General features: G+C 37.8%; 2 protein-coding genes and 1 long non-coding RNA gene across 3 annotated transcripts; 1 reads left to right on the top strand and 2 right to left on the bottom strand.

Annotated features, from left to right (window-relative positions):
* Positions 1–1,110: 1,110 nt before the first annotated feature.
* LOC148872260 (glucan endo-1,3-beta-glucosidase, acidic-like) lies at positions 1,111–2,795 on the bottom strand. Its single transcript, XM_088973883.1, has 2 exons — positions 2,534–2,795; positions 1,111–2,179 (listed from the first exon to the last, which is right to left on the bottom strand). The coding sequence occupies exons 1-2, from the start codon at positions 2,682–2,684 to the stop codon at positions 1,209–1,211; spliced, it is 1,122 nt and encodes a 373-aa protein (XP_088830009.1). The 5' UTR covers positions 2,685–2,795; the 3' UTR covers positions 1,111–1,208.
* Positions 2,796–9,328: 6,533 nt separating this feature from the next.
* Positions 9,329–15,243, bottom strand: LOC148872261 (glucan endo-1,3-beta-glucosidase, acidic-like). Its single transcript, XM_088968724.1, has 2 exons — positions 15,136–15,243; positions 9,329–10,470 (listed from the first exon to the last, which is right to left on the bottom strand). Exons 1-2 carry the CDS (start codon positions 15,194–15,196, stop codon positions 9,527–9,529), a joined length of 1,005 nt encoding a protein of 334 aa, XP_088824850.1. The 5' UTR covers positions 15,197–15,243; the 3' UTR covers positions 9,329–9,526.
* LOC148872262 (uncharacterized) lies at positions 9,899–11,686 on the top strand. The gene is made up of 3 exons (XR_016107009.1): positions 9,899–10,038; positions 10,144–10,422; positions 10,552–11,686. It is a non-coding gene; the product is annotated as an uncharacterized LOC148872262 (long non-coding RNA).
* Positions 15,244–18,947: the final 3,704 nt, after the last annotated feature.

Consider the following 18,947-nt stretch of genomic DNA (forward strand, 5'->3'; position numbering starts at 1 on the left):
GAAATCTGGTCCAGTTCAAAAATTCAATTAATCCTACACTATGTGCCTAGGGTCTCACCCTAGCAGCTGAGACAGGCCACCCCAACCGACTTGTTAGGGTAGGTCTCCCCAAACCAACCCACTGGCTGTGAACATTTTAAACTAACACGAGTCTCATTAAGTGTCCAGTTTGAGGGTATTTCACAGAAACATACCAAGGGAACATTAATCAAATATGCACTTTTATTCATTTACAATAAACTCATAAAATACATCATTCTGATTGAAGCTAAGGGCATACAAAATTGTCTAACACTAATAAGCTTGACCCCAATCTAATCATGTAGGGGTGAGTTAAGTCGAATTTACCATTTTACTTGCCCATTAACATCCGTGTACAAGATTAGTCACTCTTATCAGAGTTTTAATTTGAAACGTCGTTCGAACGACCAACCATAAATAAAAATTATAATATTTGAATTGACTTAGATTGACTTGACTCAATTGAAAATGTCATATAAATTTGATAAAATATTATACATTTATACTTGGTGGGTGTCGGCTTGCTTGGCCTGGACCCAACCCACACTATGTGCAGGCTTGCTGCATGTCCGTGCCAAAAATATGCTGCCATTAATCAGCCAACAACCTCCGTATGAAGTTGTTGCACATGTTGATTATTGGGTGTATCAAGTTGACTAAAGGAGAAAAACAGCAAGTTAAGGCACAGTTTAGGAGTACAAATAAGAATATGTATAATATAATTACATATAAAATATAAGGCTTTGCAGTCTACATATTTGTATTTGTACTTCTTCCCAAATGAGTCTAGTTTGGAAAGAATATAAATACATTGATAAAGTTTTACATTAAACCAGAAAGTGATCATTTTTTTGAAAATAATGATGGTGAAAGAGTGTAAAGTTTTACCTCCATATCAATTTAAAACTTTAAATCTAATGAGATTTTATAGCAATTATCAAATAAAATTACACTCCATCAAACATACATAAAACAGCATCGGAATATAGTTTTACATCGATAATAATTATACCAAACCAATGTAAATTTTACATATATATATATATATATATATATATATGTAAAAGGAGAAGAGACACTAGAATTACCAAATAAACTTTATTAAGTTAAATTTATTCCAAATTCTAGTATGTGGAAAAACATATATATCAGCACCCAGTTCCACATCGATTCTTCTGTCACTCAGCCTAATTAAAACCCTTGATTTGGTACTTGGGCCGTTTATCTGGGGAGAATAGCCCAAAATATTTGTCCCACTCATTTCCAGGCTTCTCGCTCTCATCGAACATTTCAAACAAGTAGGTTTCAATACGCTTTCCAGGCCTCCTGGGAGTGCCTCTTCCTGAGTTCACATGTCGAATCAGGTTTGGGTAGTATGTTTGTGCATATTCAGTGGTCGATATATTGTTACCTCCACTTGGCCAACCACTTTCAGACACCACAACCTCCAACGATGATCCACCCTCCTTCTCAAGAGCATAGTTGAAAGAATCCACGAGGGCATCGAAAAGGTTCTGGTAGCCAAATCTATTAACTGAAGAGGAAGTGAACAAGGCAAACTCAGGCGTGAGATCTGGTTGTTGATTGTAGAACAAAATGTAGAAGGGATACATATTAGCAAGTAATGGTGCCCGTTTCTCGACCAGAAAGGAAATGATCTCTCGCATGTATGACAGAACTTTGGAATGGAAAACGGAATCCCATGGTGGGTAGGTCTTTGGTATGTCCAAATCCGCTGGGAAAACAACAGTTGACACTTTGATCTGGTTCTGTAACCCGACTGATTCAAGTGCAGCGTAGATGTTTCTCATGGCGGGGAGGATATACTGGAAATCACTGAAATGGTTGAGACTGACTTCATTGCCAACTGCGATATACTTGAATTTGACGTCGTCCTTGTAGGGAATGACATGTTCATTGGTCCAGGCAGATGCAGCACTACTGTCGCTGGATGCCATCTCTCTAAGCTGCTCGTTTGGGACGCCTACCTTGAGCTCAGTGTTGGAGTCTCTGAGAGCCTGGAGGATTTCTTTGTAGGGTGCGTAAATTCTCATCCTCGGAATGTTGTTTCTTTTGTAAAGATCGACTACTTCAGTTTCGAGTGGCGCGTTCTTCGTATTTCCCGACCCTCCGTAGCAGACGCCGATATTTTGTGCACCTGCAATATAATTGATCCAGCGATTGAGTCTCTGAATCGTCTGATCATTGTAAATTCAGCTTTTATAATCCAAATTAAATCTCTCTCTCTCTCCAACCTCAATAACAGCAAAGCACAGAAGGGTTTCATTTTTCATTGTTGTTTTGGTATCTTTGAACATTAGAAGGTTAGATAGATTGATTTGCCTATACACGAGCTGCTTTAGAATTTGGAGACTTCCCGACAAAGTATGAAGTCTCTGCACTGGCTTTTGCGCTACAAGACTATAGCATCTCGTTCCTAAACAGTCTTGACAATGATCTCAGTCAATGCAAATAATTTATCTATGCCAACAGAAATATTAGTGAAACTTACTCTTTTGCTGGCTCTTGACCTCGACTCTACGTCTCCTGTCCACGAGAACTCTGCCCATGTCTACCCATAACACATTATCCCATGAATTGGGAACATCTCTCCCTGCATAATAGCATATAGGAGATGAGATGTTCTCCATGTGTGATTGCATTGTTATGCAGGGGTAAAAGTGGGTATAGTTTGCATGGGTAGGAGATTTGGACTCTTAATTCGACTATATATTCAAAGGCATTATTGTCAAAACATTTGTACATGAAGCATAAATTTAGTCTCAATTTGAAAAGAGTACAAATACAAATATATAGAGTGTAAAACCTTGTATTTTGTATTATTAGATAGAGAAGTTATAACAAAAAGCATGGAGTAGTGCCCTTATAAGGGAAGAAAGACAAGGGAAAAGGTCATCACCATTGGCGGACGGATAGGGAGAGGAGTTATAAATTAATAGAGAGAGAGAGACCTGCCAAGTTTGAGGTAGCTAAAAACAGCCAAAGAAGCAACCTTGTAGCAGCAGCAGCAGCGACGTAATGGCTGTTGTTTCTTGATGCAAAGCTTGCACCATTGCTCTATACCTGTAATCTCAGCGATGCAATTGATCTCCTGTTTATAGGGAAGGAGAAGATAAGATTTCATTTAGCCATACAACCGACAGGCCACAGTACCATTCTTATTGATGCTTAAATTCAATAACAGCTTGACTTTGAAATTTCCACGGCCACTGTGTGGCACATATAGCAGCCCACCCTCAACCATTTTGGATGGGATATCCTTATAACGTTCTTGGTTCTACTTCTACCCAGCTTTAGCGGAGCTCTATGGTAAAATATACATCCAAATTAAGGTTAACAAGGTTGAGATTGACGTTCTCTGGAAGGAGAACACATCTGCTGCCACCAACGCAGCACTTCTGTGCGACCCCCAATGAAACACTGCCACATCAGTAATGGAAAGAAAAAAAAAATTGGTAACGTGGTGCTGACGTGTTCGACTTTCATTGTTGGCCTAGACTGCGATTTTGTGACAAAGCTAGAAGTTAGGTTGATAGAAATTAAGATGGTCGGGCCCAAAGAACCCAACAGTTGTAAATACGAGTCAATGAGTCATCTTTCGAGAGTTTAAAAGCCTCAATGTTGGAATATTTCAAAAGCCGTCCTCGACCCGGCCATTAATCCATCTAGTTCAAGTTTGACCCGGCCATTAATGTTTGATGCATGGTTCGAGCGACCCAGCAATGGAGGGTGGAGTTACATCCGAAACTTTTCGTATGTGATTCTACCAAATCAGGGAAACATCCGATTTGAATTAGTCCTCATCTTGTACCGTAAATGCTTTGGAAATTATTTAATGCTAATCCCTGTCTAGCCTACTCACACTGGAGACAAAATCATGCACACGGCGATCGAAAATTATCACTACAATAAATCTATTATACAGTAGTCAGGCAACAGTCCCCGTCTTGCAAATACGTGGCATTCTAAAGTGAGAAGATAATCATCACCATTATATTAAGAATAATATTAATCTTTAATTAAATAATTAAGTAAATATTACATTTTGATTTATCTTTAAATTTTTATTGTAAAAATTTTGATTATAATAATTATTACGATAATAAAATCATTAATTAAATACTTAATAATAACAAGAATAATTAATTAATTAAATATCATAATACAAATAATCTTTAAAAAATAAAGAAATAATAATAAAAAGTTAGGTAGTTTTTTCTTAAACAAAATAAAAATTATCAAAAAATATTAATTCCGTACTATAGTATGGGGTCATTCTCTAGTAAAAGGCATTAAAAACTGTGGTGGCAAGCCTTAAATTGCAACCATAGCAACCATGATGATCCTTCTAACATACCAGTGGGGTGACACTTCGACTGTTCAAGACAATTTTTGAATCATTGTTGATCCAAACGGTTGGATCAATCAGCCTGGAAGCCATCGTGGGCAACCGGTTCTGTTTCATCTCTGACCACTATGAATGAAGTAATAAGATAAAATGATAGATTTGCTACAAAAATCCCAACAAACTCATAACCCTTATAACCTTTAGGGTCTTTTCATTTTTTGGATTTTAAGAGGGGAAAGTTGGTCAATGGGATTTTGGTTCCCATTGACTAAGGATTCCGGCTTCAGTCAGGGCAAAGCCTGTTCCAACAGCCTTTACAGCCTTGTATTGGGAATATTTCTATAGTTATGTGATTTATTTCATGGGAGATATTTGCAATGTAAGGTTGCATGGGGCTGTTTGAACGGTGCAAGCACCAACTTGCCATAATAGAAGCCGAACTCTTGACCAAGAAGCCTGTGTTCCTTTTTCAGATTTATCTGGGGACGGGGAAAAAATTTAGTTTCTTGAGTATATACCCATCTCATAGGTGAATAAATAACGTTCCCACTTGAGGGAAAGTTGTCAACACTTGAATAAGTGCATTTACCCGGAGAAGTGCATTTCAACACTATGGAGAACACTCACACTAATAATATCTGGTCCGGATGAACCGGAGACAAAATCATGGGAGTTCAAGACATATCTTACTCAAATAAAAAAACAAAACAGTTCGAGGCATAGTTTTTGAATCATGATCGGTTCAGAAACCATTAGGCAACCAGTTCTGTTTATCGCTGACCACTGTAGATGAAGTAATAAGATAAAATGACAGATTTGCCACAAAAATCCCAACAAACTCTTAACCTTTTTAACTTTTAGGGTTTGTTTATTTTTTTGGATTTTGAGAAGGGAAAAAGTTGGTCAATGGGATTTTGGTTTTCATTGATCAAAAAACCTATGTTCTTTTGTTAGATTTAAGTGGAGACCAAGTGATATCCATCTTCTAAGTGGGTAAATAACTTTCCCACTTGAGATAAAGTTATCAACACTTTGATGGGACAAAAATGCACCCTTTTAATAATTGAATTTTATGGTTAAAATGATCATTATCTTATTTACCTGGGAAAGGAAAGAACATGAGAAGCACTTACACGGGTAGATAATTTACCCGGATAAGTAACTCAATTACCGAAAAGCTAACGAGACCTTATCAGGTGTACTCTTCCCAACCTTGAACTAGTGTCTTACCAGACACTGTGGAACCGGTGAAGCATCGGAGAAATCGAAGGGAGTAATTTTTGGCTTCTTAGAGACTAGTGAAGCATTGGTTTGCATAACTCCAATGGGTTCAGAGTCTGTGTCGCCAGGTCTCGGGTGATAGAAAGAGAGATGGCTTAAAAGATGCTTGATCGGAGAAATTGAAGGGGAGTGCTCTCAAATATCGGTGTTGCAACCTCAGGCAGCTTGGTTATTGAATTGTAAGCGTGACCGGAATTCTGGCTTCTTTGTTCTGTCGAGTGGTCGCTTCCTAATTGTCTTGAAAACAGATACAAACATTGCAGTTAGTAGAGGGAAGCCCATATTGAAACGGAGGTAGAGCACTATCTCTATTTCGGTGGGCATCGGGCCTAGAGAGAGTTTGCAACAGCAGAGGAACCAGCGATGGAGATTGAGAGTCTTCATCTTACCGCTTCATTCCTAGTGCCTGAAAGCCTTCAGGGAACTAGGAAACACCTCCAAGGCTTCGTCGGAGTTACAAATGTGAATCTCAGGTGCAGGGACCTCGAGGCCAAAAGGTTCCAAGTGTAGACCAATTTCTTGGGCCCATGGGCCAATTAATGCTGGAGCGCATGAGGTTGTTTTGACATGACCAATAGGGCCTTGGGTGTTTGAAGAAGGGAGTCAGGGGGATGAGCATGTGGGCCCATGCCAAGTGACAGGCGATGGGTTGGTCGAGAAAAGGGGGGTTCAAGTTTTGAGGGATTGATACGAGCCGATCCGAGTCGAATACTTGACTATTCGAACTCGGTTTGCTGAAACTGTATTAGGCTCGAAGTCAATTTCAGCTCAATTTCATCTAGAAACTTGAGCTCAAGTTCGATTGCAATTCAATTTAAAAAATAAAATAAAAATATACATTTAAAAATATTTTTTATTTTACATACAAAAAATTTAGAATTATAAAAATTATTTATTATTATACATATAAAAAATAAAAAATATACATATAAAAATATTTTTATTTTGCATACAAAACAATAAGAATTATAAAATTATTTACTATTATACATAAAAAATAAAAATGTTATATATAAAATATTATTATATAAAATACAATTTATTTATTATATATTTATATGCATATGCATATATTTATGTATGCAAGTATATATTAAAAATATTTATTTATTATACTAGGCTCGCGAGCCTCACGAGTCAAACTTCACTAGATTCGAGTTCGGCTCGAAGTTCGATTTAAATGAATCTAAACCGAACTCAAATAGCTCATGAGAATCTCGACTTGTAGCCACCCCTAATGCTTGTCTCGACTTCAACAATTTGGGATCGGCTAAAAGCAGCCACGGCTCCTAGACGAGCCAAATTGCACTCCATGTTGATCAGGAATTTGAGAAGTTTATTTCTAGCCAGGGGAAATGCAAAAAGGGCTGGTTTGAGGTTGCTTTGCAAGAAGCACGGAGATAGGAGAGTGTGATATTGGGTTGAGTTAGAGAAAAAAGTCTCTGGAAATCAGGACTCGAACTCCTTTCTTATCTTGGAAGACGAAGAACAGGAGGCTATTGCCTTAGTTTCAATGGGGAGAAAAGGAAAGAAGTTGATACAGCCTAGATTTTTGTTAGAGGAAGCCCACCCAGAGCAAAGCAAAGAGGTAGAGAAGGATGTAGCAGAGGAAGAGTCCATGTCTGTAGAATCCATGTAGAGAAGGATTTTCAGGTGGCAATGTCGCTGCCTTGCTGGGCTTGCATTTCTTGGGTGGGGAAAAATTCGCTAGAGAAGTCTTATGAAGGTTTGAGATGGAATCATGGAAGCCAAGAAGGCACGAGAGAGAAGTAGAGCTGATAGTGATGAAGACGACTTTTTGGCAGGTAGTGGGGGGTTCAAGTTCTGTGGACTCCCCAAAAGTAGAAAGTTGTGAACGTTCAAACAGTTTTACGTGGATGACACAGTGATAGAAGACGTTAGAGGGAAGAAGGCGGTAAGGGGTAGTGGGAGAGGAGGAAGAGTTAAGGCCAGCTGCTAGTCTTGTCCATATTGGACGGGCTTTGAGAGTTCCGGTGATCAATGGTTTGTTTTGATGCTTTTTCAGTTGTTGTTTTAGACTAGGTTTTGCGAAGACTGTTGCTTGTTATGTGAAGCTTTGTGATTTTTTTTTGTAGTCCAATCCTGTTCTAAATTCTGATTTTTCTTTACAAAAAAAAACGAAGGAAATGCAAAGCAACTCTATCATATGCCTAATTAGCTAAATCCACTTTCAACATAAAGGTGGTGTTCAGTGGTGTAGATTGACCATGATATATTTACTTTCAATTCACACCACTTGTGTCATGCATTCGGTTGGCTGTGTGGTGTGGACCGATCCATGCTATCTCATGGATTGCTTCGCCTCATAGTCTATTTTCTCATTCATGGGTTTATTTCATGGTAGCATTTATACCACACTATTTTGCATATAGAATAACGATCTCATATTTCGCATGGATGTTTAACCCTAATATAAGACCTCTTTTCTTTTTTACCTTTGCAACACTTCTTTGTGAGTTCGTCGTTTCTATTCTTCTCTACTCGTCATTGTTACTCTTTGCTATTTGAACTATGGCTATAATCGGATTGGTTCAGATTGGAGGCAACAATACCCACATTCAATCTGATTATTGAGAACCTACATCTGAATCCGATCGGCTTGGATTTGAATTCGAATCCTAACGGACTCTGATTGGATTCAAATTTAATCCGACTCCACTATAAATTTTTTAAAATACTAGAAAAATAAAATTCATTTATTTTCAAATTTATATATAATAAATTAATATAAATATAACATACTAAATTATTATATATAAATTTATATAGAATATAATATATAGAATATATTTTTATAATTTTAAATATAATAATATAAAATTTATATATTAAAATTAATAAATATTATAATAATTGGTTTCATATTTTAATTAGATCGGATGGAGTCAAATCCGAATCCAATCCAATTATTAATCAAATTGGATTAATTATTATTATTATTATTTTATTAATTATTAATTTTCAAATATTACTTTTATTAATATTAATAATTAATATTAATTCTTATTGATATTATTAATTATAATGATATATTATTAAAATTATTAATTTTATCAATTACCCTTAATATTACTACCCATTTTTAATTAATATTAATATCATTATTTGTTATTTAATATTATTAATTATTACTAATATTTATTTTCTATTAACTATTAAATTTCTTAGCAATTTACTAATATTTTTCTATTGTGTATATTACAAAAATAATATATTGTTTTTCTAATGATTAACGACATAGATTATCTCAAATGTTGTAGTTGAGATGCATACAATCAAATACAATGTATAGACTGAAATATGCCACACCTTGCAGAATGCCCACGGATGTGTGGATCAATCCACACATTTTGTTTACAGTGTAGAGCAACTACCTTGTTAGGGTGTATTTGGGTGTTGTTTGTTATCATCCACACCACAAGATGAAGATGCATTACCCAATTTCTCATCTATGCTATAGAACACTCCCAAAATGACCAAGTCGAGTTATTTTTCTTTTATTATAACTATTTAGATCTATACATGTCAAAACCCTTTTCACTGGTTAGTAAAGTAGAGAGTTACCTATGCGCATGGCCAAAAGCAAACCAGTTTGATGATTGTGTTTTGTTGAATATACAATAATGAGACGATCCCTAAGCATAAATGCCTTGAGGATTTTATTCCAATTCATTAATGGAGAAATTCAAACCACCGTCCAAGACAAATTACAAGTTTTACTGGACTTCAGTAAGGGGATATCGATACAAGCACAAGAATTCAAGTAGTAACCCTTATTTAAGATGATACATTAGATCAGGACCCCTTGTCACATTCTTCTGCAGTCACTCTACTCTATGGAAAACTGATTTGATACTTAGGCTTTTTATTTGGAGAAAAAAGCCCAAAGTGTTTCTCCCTCTCATCTCCAAGCTTCTGGTTCTCATCAAACATTGCAAACAGGTATGTTTCAATAGTCTTTCCAGGCCTTTTGGGAGTACCCTTTCCTGAGTTCACATGCCGAATCAGGTTGGAGTAGTACTTCTGTGCATTTTCTGTGGTTGATATGGAGTCACCTGCGTTTGGCCAACCAGTTTCAGATACAACAATCTCCAAAGAGGACCCTCCCTCCTTTTCAAGAGCATAATAGAAACCATCAAGCATGGCATCGAAAAGGTTCTGGTATCCGATTTCATTCACTGTTGGGGATGTAAAGAAGACGTATTCAGACGGTATCTGATCTTGATTGCTCAGATAAGCGAAGAAGGGATACACATTAGCAAGCAGTGGTGCTTGTTTTTCGACCAAGAAGGCAACGATTTCCCCCATTAATGGCCGAATTTGAGAATTGAACACGGAATTCCGAGGTGGGTAGGTTTCAGAAATGTGCCCAGAGAAAACTGCAGTTGACACCTTGATTTGGTTTTGTAAGTCAGCTAATTCAAGTGCACTGTAAATGTTTCTCATGGCAGGGAGGATGTATTTGAATTCGGCAAAACTGACTTCATTTCCAACGACGATGTACTTGAATTTAACATCATCTCTGTTGAGAAACACATGTTCAAAGACCCAGGAATATGCAGCAGTGGGGTCGGAGGATGCCATGAGTTGAAGTTGTTCGTTTGGGATGCCCACCATGAGTTCGATGTTGGAGCCATTAAGAGCCTGGAGAGCTTCTCTGTTTGGATCATAGAGTCTCATTCTCTGTATGTTGTTTGTTTTATAGAGCTCCACAACTTCATTTTTGGATGGTAAGTTGTTTCCTAGCATTCCATAGCAAACACCAATTTGTTGTGCACCTGCAATGCATTCAGCGAGGATTAGCTGATGGTAGTTAAGTTCAACTTTAACGGTATAAAATGATCTGATGGGTTGGCCAGAGCAAGCCAACCCTTTCATGTTACAGAGCTTATGTCACACCAAGGACTTAACTGCTACTGAAGGAGATTGTGGTGGCATGGTTGCGAAAATCGGACTGGACCGGACGGTTGGACTGATTGACTTGGGAATCAGTTAGGTAATCAGTTCTGTTTCACCCTAATACCGTTTTTTGGCAAAAAACCGTTGATTTGGTTGAGGATCTGCAGGTGGTCGAATTCTCCATCTGGACAATGTTTTTTGGTATTTTTTATTTTACTTATTTTTGAATTTTTTAAGTCTAGGCTATCCATTCAAACTAGATGGTTGGACCCATCAACTCAAGAACCAGTCCCTATAATGGTTTCATGTCCGATCCAGTTTTTAAAACCTTGTGTGGTGGTAAATATTATTTACCTTTTTGGATATTATTCAATTCATGCATAAAGGACAAGTAGCGAAGGGGGCCTTGCGTCGTAGGGGCTCGCTCATAAACAATCAGGCTCGAGCTCGATTCAAATTAGAGACTTGAGCTCGAGCTCGAGCTCAACTCAGCTCAAGTCAAAAGCTTGTAAGTTTGAGCTCGGCTATTTTTGATTGTAGGTCTCTCAAGCATTCGAAGTGCTGAGACGAGATCTCCCTCAATTTCCAATGTACCAAATCGAGGTTTTCCTCAGCTGTTGATGTGTTGAGTTGAGGTTTCCCTATCAGGCGAGGTGTTAAGGTCTCCCTTAGTTGACAATGTGTCGAGTTGAGGTCTCCCTTATTTGTCGAAGTCTGAGTCGAGATCTCCCTCAGTGACTGAGGTGCTGAACTAAGGTCCCCCTCAGTGGTCGAGGTGTTATTTAACTCGAGCTCAATTCAAATTAGAGACTTGAGCTTGAGCTCAGAAGTTCAAGCTCGGCTTGGCTCGAACTCGATTACCTTTGATTGTAGGTCCCCTAGTAGTCGAGATGCCGAGCTGAGGTCTCCCTCAATTGGAGAGGGAGTGGCATTCTTGTAATTATATAAGGAGAGAGAGATGGCAAGAGAGAGAGAGATTGCATTCTTGTAATTTGTAAGAAAAAAAGAGAAACAGAATTGGTAGGAAAGAGAGTGGCATTGTTGTAATTTAAAAGAAAAAAAAGCAAGAGAGAGAGAGAGAGAGTTGATAGGAGAGTGGCATTGTTGTAATTTGAAAGAAAAAAAAAAACTAAAGGCATTCTTATAGTTTCTATAAAAAAGGTAAAAAATACTGTGAAATTCCATTTCCCTCATCCTCATGCCTTCTTATATACATATTTTAGCTTAATATATTTATATAAATTCTAGACTTCTGACCGACCACAAGGAACAATATGTGGGGGCCCAAATTTTAGTAGATAGTTACAACCGACAGAGATGTTAGTGGCCCATCACTACCATATAGGTCAATGGGTCAGTTTGTTACATTATAATGAAGCAACGATTAGGAAAGCAAAATAAATATTTTTTAGAAAATTTTGTGATGCGGAAAAAATATGATAGGGAAAGAGTTTTGATCAATTAAAACTCATCCATCGATTTTGATAAATAACATCTTACTTGTTACCACGTTTGTGATTTTAATTTATTGGCCTATTGTTTTCGAATATTATATTTTTCCGTATCATAGTCCAAATCATATAAAAAATCATTAACCGTGTGAATATTCAAATGGGTCAATGATTCAACTATTCAAATTGATATGAATCATCGTTGATCAAGTCAATGATATAGCATATTTCCACTTGCAAGTTGATAAGAACCGGACAGAATGAATGGTCCAACCAACCAGGTCAACGGGTTAAAACATCGGTATGTCCAAGTTTGGGTCTAATTAAGATTAATGCTGTCTCCGGCGACAACCCATATGGATGGGTAGAGGGTTTCAATGTGTCATTATGGTGAACAATAGGACACCGTATATGTCTATATTATTTATTAATCCCAATATGCAGACTATTGTTTCCCCTTCATTATTGTATGTTGACTTTTTCCTCTTCCATAAATCAAAATGGGAGTGATAGTAGCAAAAAAATAGCTGACCTGTAATGTCTTTGGAAGAGAATTCATGCACAAGTTATTAATGGATAAAGAGAAACTAGGCTGAATTTAAGAATTGGTACCCATTTGCAATCTGGCTCTAACAAACAAAGTCATAATGACAATAATTTTGGCACATAGTCCAAAGTTTTTTACCAGCCCAAATTAAATGAAAGGGTCTTTATTATTCAGTCCATTCCAACAAATCTTAGCCTCATCTTACAGGCGGGATAAATCTTGACCGTGGATCGATATTAAATCCACGGGTAAGATGCGATATATAAGGATTTATAAGGATGGAGTTACTAATAAACTAAGAAGCTATTGAGCTTGATTATCTACCAATAAAACATGTGCCAAACTTCTAGCATATGTATGAGATGTACAGTGTTATATCATGTGGGTAGAGGGTTCGAAGGTGTTTTGTTTACAGGTGCTTCGGACTCCTCATCATCTCCCTCCCAAACAAGTCTTTTTGTTTCACACTAATTAGGTAAAACAGAGATACTTTCCTCGTAATGTCACAAGGATCCAAGTATCCAACACCAACAGATGAGACCGCGCATGTGGTTCATTTGAATTCTTTCAATTTAGAAGGCAAGCTCAGTAAATAGATATACCATTTGTAGCCATCTTATTGGAAAAGTAGCATGTTATAGGCTTGCAAAAGCATAGATAATACTAACAATAATAATATATCACTCTTTTTTCTTTGTAATCAAGCATCACCCATTTGAGCTCTTCTAAGGGTTCATTTGTTTTGCAGGAATAAAAGTCTAGAATCGAAATTGGAATGAATCATTCTGATTTCAACTGTTTAGTTGGATGGAGTTAGAATCTTATTTCCATTTTTACAGGAATGGCATTTCCCCATTTGAGGGAAGGACCATTCCCTCCTCTTTATTGGAATGAAATCCCATTCCAATTAATTCTAATTTTCATTTCGATTTCCAAGGATTTCAATTCTGATTTTGATTATAAACGAAACGGACCCTAAATATTTTTAATATTTTGCATTTTCTTCTATAGAAAAGGAATAAATCCTAAGGTCTGTTTGTTTTCATGTAAATGATGGCGCTAAAAGAGCCATAAAAATTATTAGGCCCAACGTCCAGAAGTCTTTTTCTCTTTTAAACAAAAATAACAAATAAAAATGGAAAAACACAGCTTCCAAAACGAAGTTTTGGAGATGAGGTCCCGCTCACACGATCCAAGGCTTTTACTATTGACCATGATGTAACTTTGTTCACTAATTAAGTCCACAAGGGTCAACTTGACTGTGGCCATTATTTGGGGAAAAATCAACACAAGTCTTTATGGACTAGTTAAGGCTTCGTTTGTATAAGCTTTTATTTTGAGCGCCTGATAAGAGGTATTTCTACAACCATAACAATTTAGCCAAGATGGCAGGTTACCAATAGCTGGCGGACTCCTATTGAGAGACTTGGAATCAAATTCCATCTGATTGGAGATTATATATGGATTTGGGGGATTGCCTACCCCGGTTGTATAGGTCATGGTTTTTAACATCGAACCGGTTAGGGGTCCGATTATCGGTTCGAACAGTCGGCCCGTTCTGACAAAAAAATAAAAAAAATTGAAAAACAGAAAACCGTTTAAACGATTAATTGACCGATTCAGTGATTTACTGACCAAAACCAATGGTTTTGGAAGAAAATAAAACCAGTCAGAGAACCGATTCCTAGTATTTCCGGTCCGGTCCGATTTTAAAAACCATGGTATTGCTCCATGGAGCTAAAACAAAAACAAAAATACTTTTTAACTACTTTGGATCTCCTTCCACCAACAACATCTCTATCCACACCTAAACATAAAGTTCATGTGGGTAGGAAATCAGAGCTCCTTTTTAACCCCTAAACATAAAGCCAAAAGTTGGGTTTTGTGCCTTTCAGCTTTTGGACTTTAAAAGCACGAACGCAACCTCAGGTGGTGGTAAGTCCAGTTTGGTATAACTCCTCCCTCACTCAGAGAAAATAAACATACTTCGTTCAAGACCACAGTTACAACCAAGTTAACATCAGATTTAAGGTCCTTATTGGGAAGGGATCGGTATATATGCGATAATTAGAACAAGAAAATGCTATTTGGACTTGGTTTTTTGGAACCAATTGTGATTTTATTTTGTAATTTTTTGTTTTACATTTATTCGATCTCAAATCTCTGCTACAACCAACCAGACGACGTAGGCTAGTAGAACCAATTCTTAGGTTACTGAGATGCCAAATGCAGCCTTAGCCCCTTCCCATCAGTTGGTAGAACCAATTCTTAGGTTACTGAGATCTGGGTGTGGAGGATTCGAGCACCGAATTTAAAAGTTTCGAATTTTCTGGAGAATAAATCCATGTAAGAGAGATTGAAGTAAATTTTAGTGAACAATGTTTTTTGATAAATAAAGTAATTCTACTAAATTAATATAAAACAACTAAAGCCGCAAAAATTTGAATATACTTTGAAGAAATTTATAATTACCAATGGAATTAAGAAGTCAGACAGAGCCTCTAATTAGTAGGTAGATGAGGGCGTTGGGAGAGAGAGAGATCTACCTGCAATGTTTGAGGAAGCCATTAACAGCCCAAGAAGCAGCACTGCACTGAACACAGCCATGAAGAGAAAGTAGTAAAGAAAACGCAGATCAAAATTTGCTATGCCACCAATACAAATGATGTTCGTTTTATAAGAAGAGATGGAGCGAAATAATTTCTTCTTTTTTCCTTATTGGTGAGGTTAGAGCCTTGGAGGTCCTCAACTGTTCTTAATTGATCATTGTCGGAATTTAGCAGCTCAGTTTCAATCTTTCTACGGACACCATGTGCATAGCCACCGTCAAGTAATGATGAATATATCTGTCAAAAGTCTTGGTTCCTCAATTACTTCTTTGTATTCATTCAAGCACAGGATGATAATTAAACATGCATAGTTTAATGAGGGTTTTTAAAATCGAACCGGACAATGAATCAGTCAGGGTCCGGTTCCTGAGTTGAATGGTCTGATCGTTAGAATCAAATGGATAGTCCATTCTAACAAAAAAATTTAAAAATGGTCAAAACCATTAGATGGTTCGAATGGTTTAGATGGTTTGACCACCTGAGTTAGCGGTTTGTTGATCAAATCAATGATTTTTGGCAAAATAATGGTTCTGGGGTAAAACAGAACCAGTCACCTGACCGGTTCTTGTTTTTTTCCGGTCCGACCATCCCATTTGGTCCAGTTTTGAAAACCATGGGTTTAATAACTTTTGGCCTGATTCAAACCACTATTGTAATGCTTGGATCAGACTGGATGGTTGGACCATAAAAACTAGAAACGGGTGGCCTTTCCAGGTCCTAGTTAAATGACAGTTTTCATGAGTTGAACGAGCTATTCATCCGATTAACAAAAAAATCGTGGTCTGGCCATAAAGCATTCCATTTTTTAATCCAATCCGAGTCTAACATCCCTCAAACTCTGCTTCCTAGCCAGTTTGTCTCAGGGTCCGCTTGGTTCACAATTGGAATTAGAATGCTCTATTCTTATAGTCTGTTTGGTTCAAACAAGAATCAGAATAGGAATTAGAATCAGGTGAAATGGAAGTTAGTTCTTAAAAAAGGGGGAGAGAATGACCATCCCCTTAAATGGGGCAATGGCATTTCACCAAGAATGGAAATAAGATTCCAATTCCACCCAATCAAACAATTGAAATCGAAATTCCAAACTCCTATTCCTATTCCTATGAACCAAATGGGCCCTTATATGTTTTATGAGAGTGAGCATACAGAAATATGTCATAAAAAAATAATAGCATAATGTGTGTTGTGTCGGTGTTATTGAATTCTGGTTGCAATCCACTCCAAATTCTGCTTTGACCATCAGTTCCTGGGTTAAATGGTCCAACTGTCCATTACAAATTCTGGTCAAGCAGTATGTTCCTGGGTCCAAAATGACCTAGAGCCATGATCAATTCTCAGTTCAAATGGTTCGACCATGAGATTCGGTCCAATTTCCAAAACTATCGTGAAAGAATTGTAATTTAGGCTGCATTTGACATTTCTTATTTTAAAATTTATCTCATTTTTACTACCCTATGATTATTGAGTTTTAACTGCGAGAATGAGATAAATTCTTAAAATAAGGAATGCTTTCTTGGAATTGAAAACAGATAGGAATTGCAACTCATCTGAACTCACAATTAGCTTGTAACATCAGGTAGGGTTCATTAATTAATACTAGAATCGTAGAATCCTGGGACACTAGACTCGCAGCAGGGAGACTGGGAGAGTGCGGGTGCGGGAGTGGATGAGCTACAGAAAGAGTAAGCTTTGGGTGTATTGACCACCAAAGAACTCTACAATTCTTTAGTGAATTTATTCTCCTCTAACCATGGTTTTTAAAACTGGATCAGATTGGACAGTCGGACTGGAAAAATCGGGAATTGGTCATCTGATTAGTTTTGTTTTTCCCCAAAACTGTTGATTTTGATAAATAAACCATTGAACCGGCCGATTAATCATTCAAACCGTTTGAACTGTTTGCACAGATTTAAGGGCTGTGCGACATCGATCTTATGAGCACTGAAGCCGATCTCCAATTAATGCTGTTGAAATCAGACCGGGCCAAAAATCAGAAAACTCACAATCACTGTTTTACTCATACTTAATCTCATGGTCAGGTGACCTTTAAAAGCCTATCGGGTCACCAAGTCATTAGTTAAAAGTATGGTCTAGTTCAAGTCTTACCATATAGATTAACTAGCAGGGACCCGTACAATGCATAGGCTTTGTTAAAAGAATTTAAAGTAAAAAGAGATAGGGGTGCAACTTAAAAGAGTCTAATCCGAGCGCTACCCAACTCAACCAAAGCTTTTGCATAGGTTGGGCTCAAGTTTTTGAACTTCAAGTTGGTCTTGGTAAAAATGCTTAAGCCTAACCTAAATTCAGGTTGGGTATGAATTGAGCCCTCGGATCACCTGGCCCAACCCGAGCCGACCCAATTTGAGCCCACCCAACATTTTATGACATACATATTTGCATATCATCAATCTCTTCTACCTAAAAATTGGGCTATAAACACCCAAGCCTAAGTCCAACCCGAGATTTGCGATAACCTCAAGTTAGGCCTCAATTGGTACACTCAAACTTAACCTTGAGTTGGGCTAAGCCTAAGGTCGAGGTTTGAGACTTACGATTGGGCTTGGGTTGATCCTCAACCCAATCCAACTCAACCAAGTTGCACCCGAAGAAATAGAATTATGACTTTCCTAATTGTATTAGTTTTTATTTTTTTTATTAAATTGTTTTGACTTTTACTAAATTTTGATTTCCTGGATTAGGGGATTTTAAATTAATAAAAATTAGGGCAAATTACAAAGACCCCCTTGTGCTATGGGGTCTGTGACAAAGACCCCTCTGTACTTTGCTTTGCGACAAAAACCCCCTGTATTATGGGGTATGTGACAAAAACCCATCTGTACTTTGTTTTGCGAGAAAACCCCTCTGTACTATGACAATGAGACAAAAACCCCCTTCCCTTAGCAATCCGTCCAAAATGCCGTTACAATATTGTTTAATCCCCACACTGTTCATCTTCCCCGACCTTCCGATACTATCCTTCTATTCCTTCACATTTCTCTCTCTTCTCTCTCTCCCCCGATCTCTCTTCTTGCCCTTCCCCTTAACAGCGTCGGGATTGAATCCATTTAATTCAATCCTGATCTCTCTCTCCGTTATTGCTTTCTTCAGATCTCTCTCTCTCTGTCTCTCCATTTGCCTACTTCCCTAACCAAAAACTTTCAAGTCGTCCTCAAACGCAGCCCCGCCACCGTGAAATTGCGGAGTGAACATTCATCTTCTTGTTAGGGTTCCTGACAGTGAAGCCGACTTCCCAATTGCCGGTGACCTGAGAATTGTTGATGTTCAAAGAGGAAACGGAGACTGAATCGACTCGGAACTCAGGTACATGAGGATGGAGAACGAGCCACACGATGAAAGTGATGGCGCCGATGATGAGGAACACAGCAAAAATTGCGGCGATGAAAAGGCGAAAGAAGGTAGTGCGCCGATGTTGCAGGGGAGGCGGCTCCGGCTCCGGCTGCGTAAGTGATGCAGGAGGAGAGTTGGGAGAGAGAAAGAATGAGAGAGAAAAAAAGGACGGAAGGACGGTGACTTCAACCATCCATGTGCTGCAATCGGTTACTTGATACTTGTTCACCTAGAAAGCTTTGTAATCGGTTACGACGAACTGAACTTCTCCGTTGAATTGGCGAGAAGTAATAAAAAGAGGAATTAGTGTGTCGGTGAACTCATGGAAATTGTTACCAGTGTATCCACCAGTGGAGAAAACTATGGCTGGAACGTTGTGATTTAGCGTGCACTGAGGGGCT

The sequence above is a fragment of the Nelumbo lutea genome, chromosome 2 (assembly GCF_056320005.1).
Source record: "Nelumbo lutea isolate HS-2025 chromosome 2, American lotus-T2T, whole genome shotgun sequence".
Taxonomy (NCBI): Eukaryota; Viridiplantae; Streptophyta; class Magnoliopsida; order Proteales; family Nelumbonaceae; genus Nelumbo; species Nelumbo lutea.

Bases quoted from the DNA above. Each gene is read 5' to 3' on its own strand.
- LOC148872260 (XM_088973883.1), bottom strand. From the start codon at position 2,684: ATGCAATCACACATGGAGAACATCTCATCTCCTATATGCTATTATGCA. The intron at 2,180-2,533 runs GTAAGTTTCACT...ATTATATTGCAG, and splicing joins GGTCAAGAGCCAGCAAAAGA to GTGCACAAAATATCGGCGTC.
- LOC148872261 (XM_088968724.1), bottom strand. From the start codon at position 15,196: ATGGCTGTGTTCAGTGCAGTGCTGCTTCTTGGGCTGTTAATGGCTTCC. The intron at 10,471-15,135 runs GTAGATCTCTCT...AATGCATTGCAG, and splicing joins GGCTTCCTCAAACATTGCAG to GTGCACAACAAATTGGTGTT.